The sequence below is a fragment of the Podarcis bocagei genome (genome assembly GCF_964188305.1).
Source record: "Podarcis bocagei genome assembly, chromosome: 1".
Classification (NCBI taxonomy): Eukaryota; Metazoa; Chordata; class Lepidosauria; order Squamata; family Lacertidae; genus Podarcis; species Podarcis bocagei.
This window is the reverse complement of record NC_138125.1, coordinates 120,704,331-120,716,799: the sequence shown is the minus strand read 5'-3', so window position 1 is coordinate 120,716,799 and position 12,469 is coordinate 120,704,331. Positions and strand designations below refer to the sequence as shown.

At 42.6% G+C, this 12,469-nt stretch overlaps 1 protein-coding gene across 4 annotated transcripts in view; it reads left to right on the top strand.

Moving 5' to 3' along the window:
• The window catches only part of RAPGEF4 (Rap guanine nucleotide exchange factor 4), a 168,712-nt gene extending 156,629 nt beyond the window's left edge, over positions 1-12,083 (top strand). For all 4 annotated transcript variants that reach the window (XM_081206609.1, XM_081206607.1, XM_081206608.1 and 1 more), the window contains 6 exons: positions 2,116-2,206; positions 3,828-3,878; positions 4,551-4,638; positions 4,979-5,043; positions 10,174-10,228; positions 10,694-12,083. In XM_081206609.1, coding sequence (XP_081062735.1) covers positions 2,116-2,206; positions 3,828-3,878; positions 4,551-4,638; positions 4,979-5,043; positions 10,174-10,228; positions 10,694-10,821 — 478 coding nt within the window. In that variant the 3' untranslated portion in view covers positions 10,822-12,083. The remainder of the gene's footprint in view (positions 1-2,115; positions 2,207-3,827; positions 3,879-4,550; positions 4,639-4,978; positions 5,044-10,173; positions 10,229-10,693) is intronic.
• The last annotated feature ends 386 nt before the right edge of the window (positions 12,084-12,469 follow it).

Here is a 12,469-nt window from a genome sequence, read left to right as displayed (position 1 = left end):
TACTTAACACCAGCTAGTGACGGCACCAGTCTGCCAGAATCTGGGTTTTTCCCATTTTGTAAAGTCCAAATTCTCCATAGGACACCCAGCATCACCACTGCAGGTAGCATAGGTTATGCTTCCATTATTATCCTATGCAATGATACTGGTACGGAATGTGGCAGGCCACATTCAAAGACTCGCAGTGCGTTAACGGTGTAAAGAGAATGGAATCCCCCGTTTTTAGCCATTTTTGCACAGAGCTGTTCTGCATTCTGTCCAGCAGAGGGCAGTAGCACATATAGATAAGAACAAAATGTGGTTCCTTTTCCTAATCATTAGCAGAAAACAGGAATAAATTTCATTAAGCTAAATAATTTGAACAATTTCCTTATATACACTATTTTTAAAACACACACAGCCCCCGCCCCCCAGGCGCACAAACACTGATGAACATTTACTTTCAGTATGGGGAAAAATATCAGCATTGCCTGAGGCAAGCAGATAACTAATATCCCAGAATCACTACTTACAGGATTAACCTCATGTTAATTCCCGTTTGACAACCTCCTGTTTCTGTCAATATCCCCCCCCCCCCCGTCTCTAAAGTTCTCGGGATCTTTTTTATTTATTGAATGCAAATAGTTGGGCAGATTTGATATTCCTAATATAAAACGATGACATCTTATTTCTGTTATTTCAGTTTCGTGGAGCTGTTCTTCGCAGTAAAAAAAAAAATCGCTACTATGGCAACATGTTTTTTTGTGTGTGTGTTAACTATACAGTGAAACAGGAAAATGTAATGGGATCATGAGGTCGATCAAATGTAGTTTTGCTCAAAATAGGTGAATTTCAAGGATGCGAGTGGATATTGTTTGTGAATGACTTGCCTCAAGCTGCACCCATGTGAACTTGCTGTGATCCAGAAAACTCTGGAAGCACCATGTGGCCCATGGATTTGTCTGGGTTTCCAAAGAAAGGGAGAGAGGCGGAATGGCTCCTCCTTATTTTATTTGCTCCACTCACTTTTGGTTCTTGCTTGTCCCACCATGAAATGTGGTCCACGTTTGCCTTTCCCCATGAGTTAAAGGACCCTCATGGGGGGGGGGGGGGAAGGTTCCTTAGCCTTGTCCTAAACCAGTAGCGGAGAACCTAACAGTTTAGCCCAGATATCTCTTCCCCACAAACCACCTCCAGATATTTACTGAACTGCAGCTCCCATCGTGCCTGACAAGTGACATGATGGGAGTTGGAGTCCGAGAACTTCTAAACATTGACTAGTCCTGTGCTGGGGTCCTGAGCATTCTGGGGGTATTACCCGTGACCATTTCATCACAGATAAGGGGAAGGTTTGGCACGGAGAATACATATGTGATTTCCCTCACCCGAGCATGATTCAGATGTATAAAACTTATTTCCCCCCCGATAGTTTTTTGCTCCCCCATAGTTAATTTTCTGGGCGGCATACATCAAACCATAAATGCAAATACAACATTAAAAACTAACAACAGCAGAGATAAAAATTACCATGTAGGTTACCAGAACACCATAGGATCTTATGGGGAAATGTCCCCTTGCACCAACAGAAGCAACGTTTGAATTCGGCCTTTGTCTCTTAGCAGGTTATGTTAGTTTTGTTTCTCTAAATTGGAAGCTGAATTTCTGCTGAATGGGACTCCCAAAACCTAGCTAAGTGAGCATTGTTTTTGGAAATGCCCCGAGGATTTATTGAGTGGAAGAGAATTAAGAAATACGTAGAACAAAAATAAAGTGGTATGAAGAGGTCTTTTAAGGAGTATCAGAATAAGACGCTAAGTGGTGAGATTGTGGGTGTATTATTAAATCTTTCTTGTTTCACAATTGCTTGTGATTTGATGTAATCCTCAAGAGGCTAACTTGGAAGTCAGTCCGGGTGATTCAGATGGTTTGTTTGTGAGAAAATATGCTCAGAATTGCAACCGAAGGAGTTAGTCTAAAATAAATACAGTAGGATATCCTTACAAGCACGATAATAAGACTTGTCTGGATGAATACTTCCAAAATTTAGAAGCACTCTAGAAGCCAGGCTTTCTGATTCTCAGTTTGTTCCCTGCCCCCCCCCCCGCCCAATCAAACTGTGAACCTCTTCTTTTCTAGTTGCAAGGAATACAAAAACTTGAATTCCTTTTTCGCTTTGATCATGGGACTGAGCAACGTTGCGGTAAGCCGCCTCACAATGACCTGGGAGGTGAGTGCAGAGTAAATCCTAGTTCTACAAATGTCGCCGCCTTTCATTTCTTCCTTTGATTTTTCTGCTTTTGCACATCGTGGTAAACCGTCGTTGACAGTTCACCACGAATGCAGAGACTTCTCCCAATTTGCTCCTCCCCTACCGGGAAGAATGAACCATGATCCCTAGCGGAGCATTACATCTGGATCAGGCACCACAGAGCACAAGATGAAGTCAAGTGTTCCTTTTCTCTTACCATTCATGGTTTGTTCAGAGCAAAACAAGTCGTGGTTCTTAGTGATTTCATCACACTAAGCCCTGGGATTGTGGTTCTGTGCCATTGCTTGTGCTAAGGGAGGAGTGATCTCTGCATTCACAGTAAACCATTTACCATTGTTTACAGTGGCAGTGGAACCAAACGTAAGAAGGGCTGTGCTGGATCAGGCCAGTGACTCTACTAGTTAAGAAGCCCTAAACGGCCTCGGTCCAGTATACCTGAAGGAGCGTCTCCACCCCCATTGTTCTACCCGGACACTGAGGTCCAGCGCTGAGGGCCTTCTGGCAGTTCCCTCACTGAGCTGCAGCAGCACACGCTCCCACTTCAGTTTCCTGCAACTGGTATTCAGAAGCCTGCACTGGGCCACAATTGAGTGTTGGATAAAAAAAAAGAAGATGTTTAAAATGAGTACAGTCGTACTCATTGGCGTGCAGAAGGTTTCGGGTTCAATCCCTACCATCTCCAGGGAGGGCTGGGAAGGATTCTCTGCCTGAAACCCAGGATAGACATTGCTAGTCAACGGGGATGCGACTGAGCTCAGTGGACCTAATAGCAATGAACTCAGCTTCCTATGTTCCTGTGAGGGAGCTGATGGTCATTTAAAAACAACAAGTCAAAAGTCCCCTGTAGCTCAGAGAACTAGTGTATACATTTGTTGGATCCTGACCTTAGTCATACGTATTCTAGCAATGATAACAAAGGAGAGAGAGAGAGAGAGAAACAGCAGCGACCTTTGGTTCCAGAGCTAGTTCAGATTATATATGGTAGTCCATATTATACAGCACCTTCCGGAAGTGCGCACTTGAGGAACGATTGGCCTGTGTACACACTGTAGAGGTCTGTTGTTCTTTAATGTAAATAATTTCGCCAGATCACTGCTCCCAAGGACGTCATTATTTATTTCTTAAATGCGCTGCACTAAAGATGGGGCCGACGTGAAACTTGAAACAGATGTGTCTTCTTCATCCCCTCACCACAAAAAAAAACCCCAAACAAATCCTGAACGCTGGGAAATCCACACTGGCATGTGGACCGCTTTGCTGCTCTGTAACCTCTGCGAACCAAGAGAAAATCTCTCTGGCATTTCCCAGGGTATTGGGGGAGGGGTGTGTTTTGGATCCCAAACGGCTAAAAGCTTCGTGGCTCTCTATTTATAATCTGGTTGCTAGGAGACTTACTGTATTTTTCCCCCCGCAGCTGCATTGTTGTAAACCTGTGGCAAGAGAGCAAGTCTTTTTCCATCTCGGGGCTGTGTTGTAGGAACTGTGCGTTGGGGAGATTCAGTCCGCCACACACACAGTTCAGTCCATCTTGATTCGATTACAGGCTTCCCACATGTGTGCTTGTCTCTTTTCTTGACAGAAACTCCCGAGCAAGTTCAAGAAGATCTATGCAGAGTTTGAAAGCTTAATGGTAACTGGCTTAATGCTTAAGTGTGCGCTACCTGGATTCACCCTGGGTTCTGAACACCTGATCTGAATTTGTCTATTTCCCAACGTTTTATGTGTCCTTGTGTGACTTTAAGGAATTTATGAGCCCGCCACAGCACTGATAAAACAAGCATGTATGACTAATAAATTAGACTCTCAGGGAGCCTATTCTGAGAAAATATATGCCCTATTTAAAGTCAGCCTGGGAAATTTAGAAAACTTTATCATCCCTTGATATTCCATATTCCAACCAGCATGCATTATTGTTACAGATTTATGGTTTTAGAGCTTTGCAGAGATGGCTCAGCGAATGCATAAAGGAGAAGTATGCAACAGTTCTCTTCTTCAGATAAGCACACTGTTTAATAACCACACCTCTAGCTGTATTTTCCCTTTTGATAATAAACACTTCTTTTGTTAAGTAATTACACTCTCATCAGACAGCACGTAACTTATAAGGAACAGGCAGCTAATGAAATGGATGATTACTATCTTTCCAAAGAAGTGTTGAAAGAAGACTATCCTTATTATGAACGAAGCATAAATTAGGTTATGAAATTATTACATTTAAAAAAAAAACCACAACTGTTAACTAACAAATATTTGTATTTTACGAAATATTTGCACAGGTCTGACTGTGTCTTTTCCCCCCCAGGACCCATCAAGAAATCACAGGGCCTACAGACTGACGGTAGCTAAACTTCAACCTCCCGTTATTCCATTCATGCCTTTACTCATAAAAGGTAACTATCTGAAGGGGGTGAAGAGCATGTAATAATAATAATAATAATAATAATAATAATAATAATAATAATAATAATAATCTCAAATGATACTTTTGATCCCCGTTTCCCCATTTTGCAGAAGTCCTAAGAAAGAAAAAGGTTCTTTCACAAATCTAAGCGTTACTGTCTAAATGTTACTTTTTTCTTTTTCTTTTCCTTTTTACAAGTAAATGCTTTGAATGGGCAATAGCATGTAGGAAGTGAGAAAGCTGGTCCATTTTCTCAGTGTCTGGATATCTATATATGTCGGATTCAACTATTGCCAGTTACACAGGTGGTGCCTTTATTTGTATTGCAGACATGACATTTATCCATGAAGGGAACAAGACCTTCATCGACAATCTAGTGAACTTTGAAAAAATGGTAAGTAGGGCATATTACTAAAGCAAGATTTTCAATGGCTCTGTAAGAGTGATGACTGAACACTGGGCGTTACCTACAGAAATGGGTGGGGGGAAACTGATTCCCATTGCTTTTGGGATGTGGGTCCACCCCATAGTTGTACAAAAAGGGCTGAGTAGCAGGCTGGCCCCAGGACAAGGCAGGCTTTCAGACTGGAAAATATTTCAGAGGGCAGCAGGTTTCAGTTCAGAGTAAAATCTATTGCCTTTCTGGGTTGCAGGTCTGTGTTTTAAAGTACAGTCGTACCTTGGTTTTTGAACAGCTTAGTTCTCGAACGTTTTGGCTCCCGAACGCCGCAAACCCGGAAGTGACTGTTCCGGTTTGTAAAGTATTTTTAGAAGCCGAACATCCGAAGGGGCTTCCGATTGGCTGCAGGAGTTTCCTGCAGCCAATCAGAAGCCGCACTTTGGTTTCCAAACGTTTTGGAAGTCGGACAGACTTCCAGAACGGATTCCGTTCAACTTCCAAGGTATATACTGTATACTGTTTTGTTGCTTTTATGTACAGTGGTACCTCGGGTTAAGTACTTAATTCGTTCCGGAGGTCCGTTCTTAACCTGAAACTGTTCTTAACCTGAAGCACCACTTTAGCTAATGGGGCCTCCAGCTGCTGCCGCACCGCCGGAACCCAATTTCTGTTCTTATCCTGAAGCAAAGTTCTTAACCTGAAGCACTATTTCTGGGTTAGCAGAGTCTGTAACCTGAAGCGTATGTAACCTGAAGCGTATGTAACCCGAGGTACCACTGTATACCACTTGCATATTTTGAAATCCTAAGCAGTTTGGAAATGCTTTAAAGTGATTGGCAAATAAATGAACCACTGATTCAGTTCCATGGATCCAGCATAAAAAACATATTTTAAAGTTACTTGCCCCTTGCAGGTTAGTGTTTCTCATCTACATACTGCCAATGAAGCCACAGCAAGTTCTCTTACCAAAATCATTATTTATCTGCCTTTTTTCCTCTCAGTAGCATGTTTTGCTGGCAGATGCCAATGGTTAGGCATATTCTGATCTACCTGGAATTTCCTGCTTCCTTAGGAAACGGACTTCCTTGACGCACATCAGTTAAAAGAATTCTGCTGCTTCCTTTCTTTTTCTCTTTTTTCTTTCACTTCTCACTCAGACTACCTGTTCTCCAAATCAGCCTCTAGAGGGCAGCCTCTCACATACCAAGTCAATGGATTGTGTAATGGCATGTTAATAACACTGTACTATTTATTATTATTATTTCAAAAAACCTACCTATTTTAAAAGTATTTCGATTTTCCTAATGGATTTGGTACAGCATGTTGAGCAGGCAGTGGCATCCCTGGAGCCCGTAAGGACTGTCTGCATTAGACCACAAATTTAGAGGCCTTTTTGTCTGAGTTAGCACCCCTATAGTACGACAAAGGCCCAGTTTTTAAATGTTGCAGGTCTCTAACTTTAAGCATGCCAACGTAGCTCTTGTGAACGGATAGTTTTCTGTGCAAATAATAAAATAATAACCATAGCAACAAAATATTTTGAATATTAGTAAAGTGTAGTTGTCTGGAGAAATTGTTTATGAGGTAAATAATATTTTTTTAAAAAAAAAAAAAAAAGGTCAGGGAGATAAAGGCCTTAGATTTCCCCTCACATGCCCATTTTCTACATGCAGGGAACATTTGTTTTTGCCCGAAAGACCATTCAGTACATCCCAGAGATGAAGGTTTGCCGCGTCGTCTGCTTTTTGGGAGAGTTGTGACTTAATCTGTGCCAAAAATCAAGCCCAGTGTGGCTTTAATTCCCCACCACCACCACCACCAAAAAAAACAACAACAGAAGCCGGTTTTGCAAATTGCCTGATTCTGTGAGGCTGCCATTCACCTGTCAGGCTAGTGAGTTCTCCAGGACGAATTATGCAGTCAAATATTTGGCACCGGTGCTGTCGTGGGGGGAGGGACGGGGGACTAGAGGCCTAGAAGGACAGGCCTTCTCTGTCTTTAATAGCTGCGCTAAAGAAAGAGTCCTGGCAGGTGCCACTTTTCATGCAGGAATGACAAAAGCTGCTGAAATTTGCCTTTTTGCACAACTCCCGAAAGGCTCAGGAGTCCTGGTCAGGGTTTGGTTTTTTTTAAAATCCAGTCTTCACTAACCTACCTGTCACTTACTGACACAGCATCTTCTCCCAGTCCTGTTTTGCCTGATCCAGGCAATGGGGATAAAATGCAGCTGCAAAACTGTGGCTCCTAACCTGACCAAGAAAAAAAATCAAAGCTTCTGTTGTAGGTAAAGGTAGACGAAGAACCATAGCTGTCAAGCATCCCTTATTTGGCGGGACAGTCCCTTATCCCAGCGCCGTGTCCCTTATTGATGATGTCCCTTAAATTTCCCGGGTTTCAAAGGAAGCAGCTCCTCTCCCTCCCTCCCTCCCTCCCTGCCGGCCAGGGAGGAGGGAGGCTCCAACTGTGTTGCTTGGCTGCGTTGCTCACCCAATAAGGAGTCTAAGAACGACTGGGGGGTGGAGCTTGCATGCCTTGTGCCGATCAAATCGACTGCGTTGCCTGGGGACTCGCCTTTGCTCAGCGCTTCCCAGCGGAGAGGTGACAGTGGTTTTCCTTGCTGCATCCCCTTTGCCGAGTTGCTGTGCTGTGGGAACCACTGCTTGAGGCTTCGCTTGGCTGCTGGATGGGCTTTCTGCCTTTGGCTCAGAGGGGCTCAGACGTTGAACATACCTGTGCTGGGAAAATCCCTTATTTTGGCTGCTGATCCCTTATTTTCGAGGCTGCTGGTCCCTTATTTTCAAATCTGTAAGTTGACAGCTATGCGAAGAACTGCAGGTGCATAGCTGGGGGCCTAGCTAGAGAGTTTTGCCTTTATGCCTGGAGTTGGCCATGAGAGGAACATGCCTTCCTGATGGAAAAGCAAGATGCACAAGAACAGATTCCACTGTTGTCCCTGTCTCTCTCCCCCCTCCCCAAATTCCTTGCATCAGGAAAAGAGCTTCTGGTGGCACTTATCTAATGTGCTTCGCGAGAATATCGCTGTCATGGTACTTGCTGAAAAGCAGCCCATAGGGGCATTCCAAGACGCCTCTGCAACACAAGCTTCTCCATCCATGGCCGTACAAAAATAGTGCCACCAGCCACTGGTTCTCCTTTTTACTGAGACTCTTCACCCTTGAGGTGTGAAATGAGGATTAGCGAATTTGTGCATATTGGTTTTCAGGTTTTATGGAGCTGAACAAAAGGAATCCACGCACTGATCCTTATGGGGGGGGGGGAAGAGGGCAAGCATTCTTTGGTTTTTGGAACATAAAGATTATGCCAAAAAAAAGTGAAGTATGTGACTTAAACCCTTAGTGGTTTTTGTGTGGTATGGTATGAATATTTATAACAACATTGGAGCCTGGGTCTAGGAATGGATTAGCAGAAAATGTCCTGGCTTGCTGCCACTATTCTAGGCTGCCTGCAAGCTGAATTGGAACTGCAGGGTGAGATGACGGGGCAAGCCTGGAGAATTCATTGTAACGTATGGCTGGCTCTGTTTTGGAGGGATCCAGATTTAGTGCTGCATAACTTTCCAGCAATGGAGTTCCAAACCACACTGGGAAAACTTAAAACTATTTTTTTTGGGGGGGGGAATACAAAGTTAGCAAACAGTTTGATTGTGGGGGTTGCATGTGTGTGAGTATTACTACAGCCGCACCTTGGATCCTGAACACCTTGCTAGTTGAACGTTGTGGCTTCCTTAACCGGTTTGCAAACGTTCTTTGGAACCCGAACGTCCGCTGTGGGTTCTATGGGTTCCGATTGGCTGCAGGAGCCTCCTGCAGCCAATCGGAAGCCGCACTTTGGTTTCCGAACGTTTGGGAAGTCAAATGGACTTCTGGAACGGATTCCGTTCGACTTTTCCGAGGTACGACTGTATTTTTTTTGCAGGACTTCGAACTCTTTGTTATCCCTCAGACGTTTGAATTTGTAAGTAGAGTCAACAATCTGCTGCTGGGTTTCCCAAACGTGGGTCTCCAGCTGTTTTTGGACTACAACTCCCATCATCCCTAGCTAGCAGAACCAGCAGTCAGGGATGATGGGAATTGTAGTCCCGAAACATCTGGAGAGCCACGTTTGGGGAAACCTGATCTACTGTTTCCCTTATGAAACATTACTAAGGCCAGCTTTACAACCAGTTTGAAAGCCAGATTCCTAAATGAAAAATAATAAAAAGAACCAGATTTATAACCATAATTTTTTTTAAAAAAATGCAAAGGGTCCGTGCATTGTACAGTTATATGTTTTCCTGAGTCGTATTGGTCTGAAAGAGTCATTGGCAATCATTCCTCTTTGGTACAGTACCTTTCGGTAGATGTGGCTACGGGAATGTTGTGTTTGTGTTCACTGCTGTTTCCAAATGTTTGGTACTGCATGGTTTTTTAAAACACTCCCAGGTAAATGTAAGAATGAAACATAAATAAACACCCTGTTCAGCGTGGAGGAGGTCCCTGAAAAGATTTTACCGGAACAGAAAAAGGATTAAACAAATTCATTCAAGAGATAGGGCAGCAGAATCTTGCCTCCTTGTTCACAAGCAGTGTGTTTCTGAATAGCAGATACCTGGGGGCGACAAAAAAAGAAAGCAAATTTTCTCCATGCCCTATCAGCCTTCTTCAAGCTGGTATACTCCGGGTGTTTTTTTTGGTTTTTTACTACAACTCCCACCATCCTTGACAATTAGCTATACTAGCTGGGGCTGATGGTCTTTTTGTTTCAAAGCTTCTGGAAGACACCAGGCTGAATTATAAATAGAGCCTTGGTTTGATCCCACAGGTGGATTTGCTTAGGTTGCATACAAACATTCTTATTTTTTTGTTATTCTTGCTGGAAAAGCCTCAGAGACCTTGTTCAGATACTGCAGAAAAGCACGTGTGGGGCATTTTATCATTTCTGAACATAGGTGGAGCAGTCCATCTATAAATGCATCCCCATGTTAAAAGAGGCATGCCTATAGAAAAGTTGGGCTCCTGGAATGGGGAGGAAGTCTAGACTAAACCCTTTTTAATTCTGACAGGCTTGCTTGCCACATGCAGGATGATGGTTTTAATATGGTTGGCTATTATTTTTTCCTTTCAGCGTATGATTTCAAAAACGGTTAGGACAGTGAAATTCTGCCGGAGCCAGCCTTTCAGTAAGTATCAAAATATGTGTGTTGTTACTGATACAGTTGTTCCCTCTATGCCACAAGCTTATAGGCTGCGAACACAATCTGGAATTACAGCCTATGTTAGAGGCACAATCTAATTCTACTGAAATCAGGGTGTGCCTCCTGAGTCATTTTACTAGAGATATCAAGGTTTTGGGGTTTTAATCAGGTTACCTATGCTGATAAAATAATGCACACCGTTCCTCCAGTGTTTGTGAAAAATAACCAAGGAGAACTAAACGAAGCACCAATTTGTGGGACGAGGATTACAGAAGAATGCAGCAAGGTTAATTTGAAAGGGACGGAAGGACGGGGCTTTGTGAATGTGGCGTTCTGGCTTTGCATGTTTATATATTATTCTGCTGGTGGAAGGCTGCGTGGCTTGTCTTGTTCTGCTCAGATTTGCGTTTGACTAAGCGTACCAATAGCACATCACTTCTGTTTCATCAGATCCCGACGCATCTCTGGTGAATAAGAACCATCAGGATGTCCGGAGTTACGTTCGGCAATTAAGTGTGATTGACAACCAGAGGACTTTATCACAGATGTCACACCGGCTAGAACCACGACGTGCTTAAAACCTTTCAAGTGATTACACCTTCCCCTTTTCCTCCGGTACAAGGTCATTTGTTCGACTTTCTGTGCTACTGCACTGCCACTGCAAATATAAGCAACAACAGATTCTAACATCTTAGGTAATTAACGCACAATGGTACCTGCCTTCCCTGAGAAATAACAGAGGCTGTTTGAAGAGGTCGTGAGCTGTAGCTGGGAGATTACTGGTGTTATATATACTTCTGGTTCGTTTTGAAACACACGAAACGTCTTGTATATAAAATAAATCTTTATTTAAGAAATTAAAAAAAAGGAGGAGAGAAAAAGAGGACACCAAAAGCAAAATGGTATAACAGCTGGTGAAAAGTTGAACCTATAACTTCTGCCGTTTCCAGTGAATGTATAGGTGGGTTCTCTTATCTAATAAAAGAAATAGCAGTATTTTCTAATACATTATCAAATTGAAGGCCAACTTCTGCCCTTCGTTTTGCATGTTTGGCTCTCAAGAGCTTTAGTAGCAAAAGAAAAATTAAAAATAAAATACCTAATGGCAGAAAACAAGGTACAGTTACAAATTGCCATGGCTTTAGTATTCAGAGAATAGTCAAAAAAGCCTTTCCCTGTAAGAGAATTATATTTTTTAAGTCAGCTCTTAACCACATTTGCCTTACTACAGTAGAGCATTGTGGCCACAAGTTAACCTGAGCACTGACTGGGCCTCTAATACTTAGGTACATATTTGTTTACATTTCATTTCTTTTGGGATTTTTCTTTAAACTGCCAATCAGGATTTTACAAAATGCCAGGAAAAAGTAATGATAGTTTGGGAGGAGGGGGGGAAGCATTAAAAACTTGCAAAAAACAACAACAACCCACAAAACTTCTTCAGAAAGAGCACAATATGCACAACATCTTTTCAAAATAATAATGTTTCTTTTTTCCTGGGCACTGAAACCTTCGACAATCAGCTACAATGGGCTGATTAGGTTTGTCTTTTCTGGATTTTAAACTTTACAAAATATCCTCCGATTTTCAGGAACCGTTTTGCACTTTTAAGTAGGCAGTATACAGAAACGTCAAATCTTTGTGAGGATTATTTATTTCTTTACGTGTTCGTTGTTGCGCCACAACAAATTACTTTAATCTTGCTTTATTCAGCATGTAATTGAAATACAATTTGGTCTTTGTACTGTACACGCTCTACATTTCATGGCTACGAGGAGTGTGTTGTATGTTTTATGTAAATAAAATGCACTGTCTTCATTAAACGTAACTGCCGATGAAAGCATGTGTGCCATCCTTTATTAAAAACGGTAGCGCCTGTTATTTGCACCTTGATCTATTACTATAGACACTATCTTTGCCCAACGTAGACAGTAGTTGAACTTTGCTATTATGCATTCAATAAGTACTTCCCTCCTCTCTCCCTTTCAGCAAACCTCCTATTTGACACTGAAATAGCTGGACTATAGCACAAATGATAGAGCAGACTGCATGCCAGAAAGCTTCAGATTCAATCCGTAGTATCTCTAGGTTGGACTGGAAAGCTTCTGCCCATGAGCACAGATACTTCTGAGCTAGATGGACCATTGGTCTGGCTTGCCTTCCTATGAGTTTGGGCTTCACTAGACTGAAGGCATTCAAGCACATTGGAACTTTAGGTTTGCACAG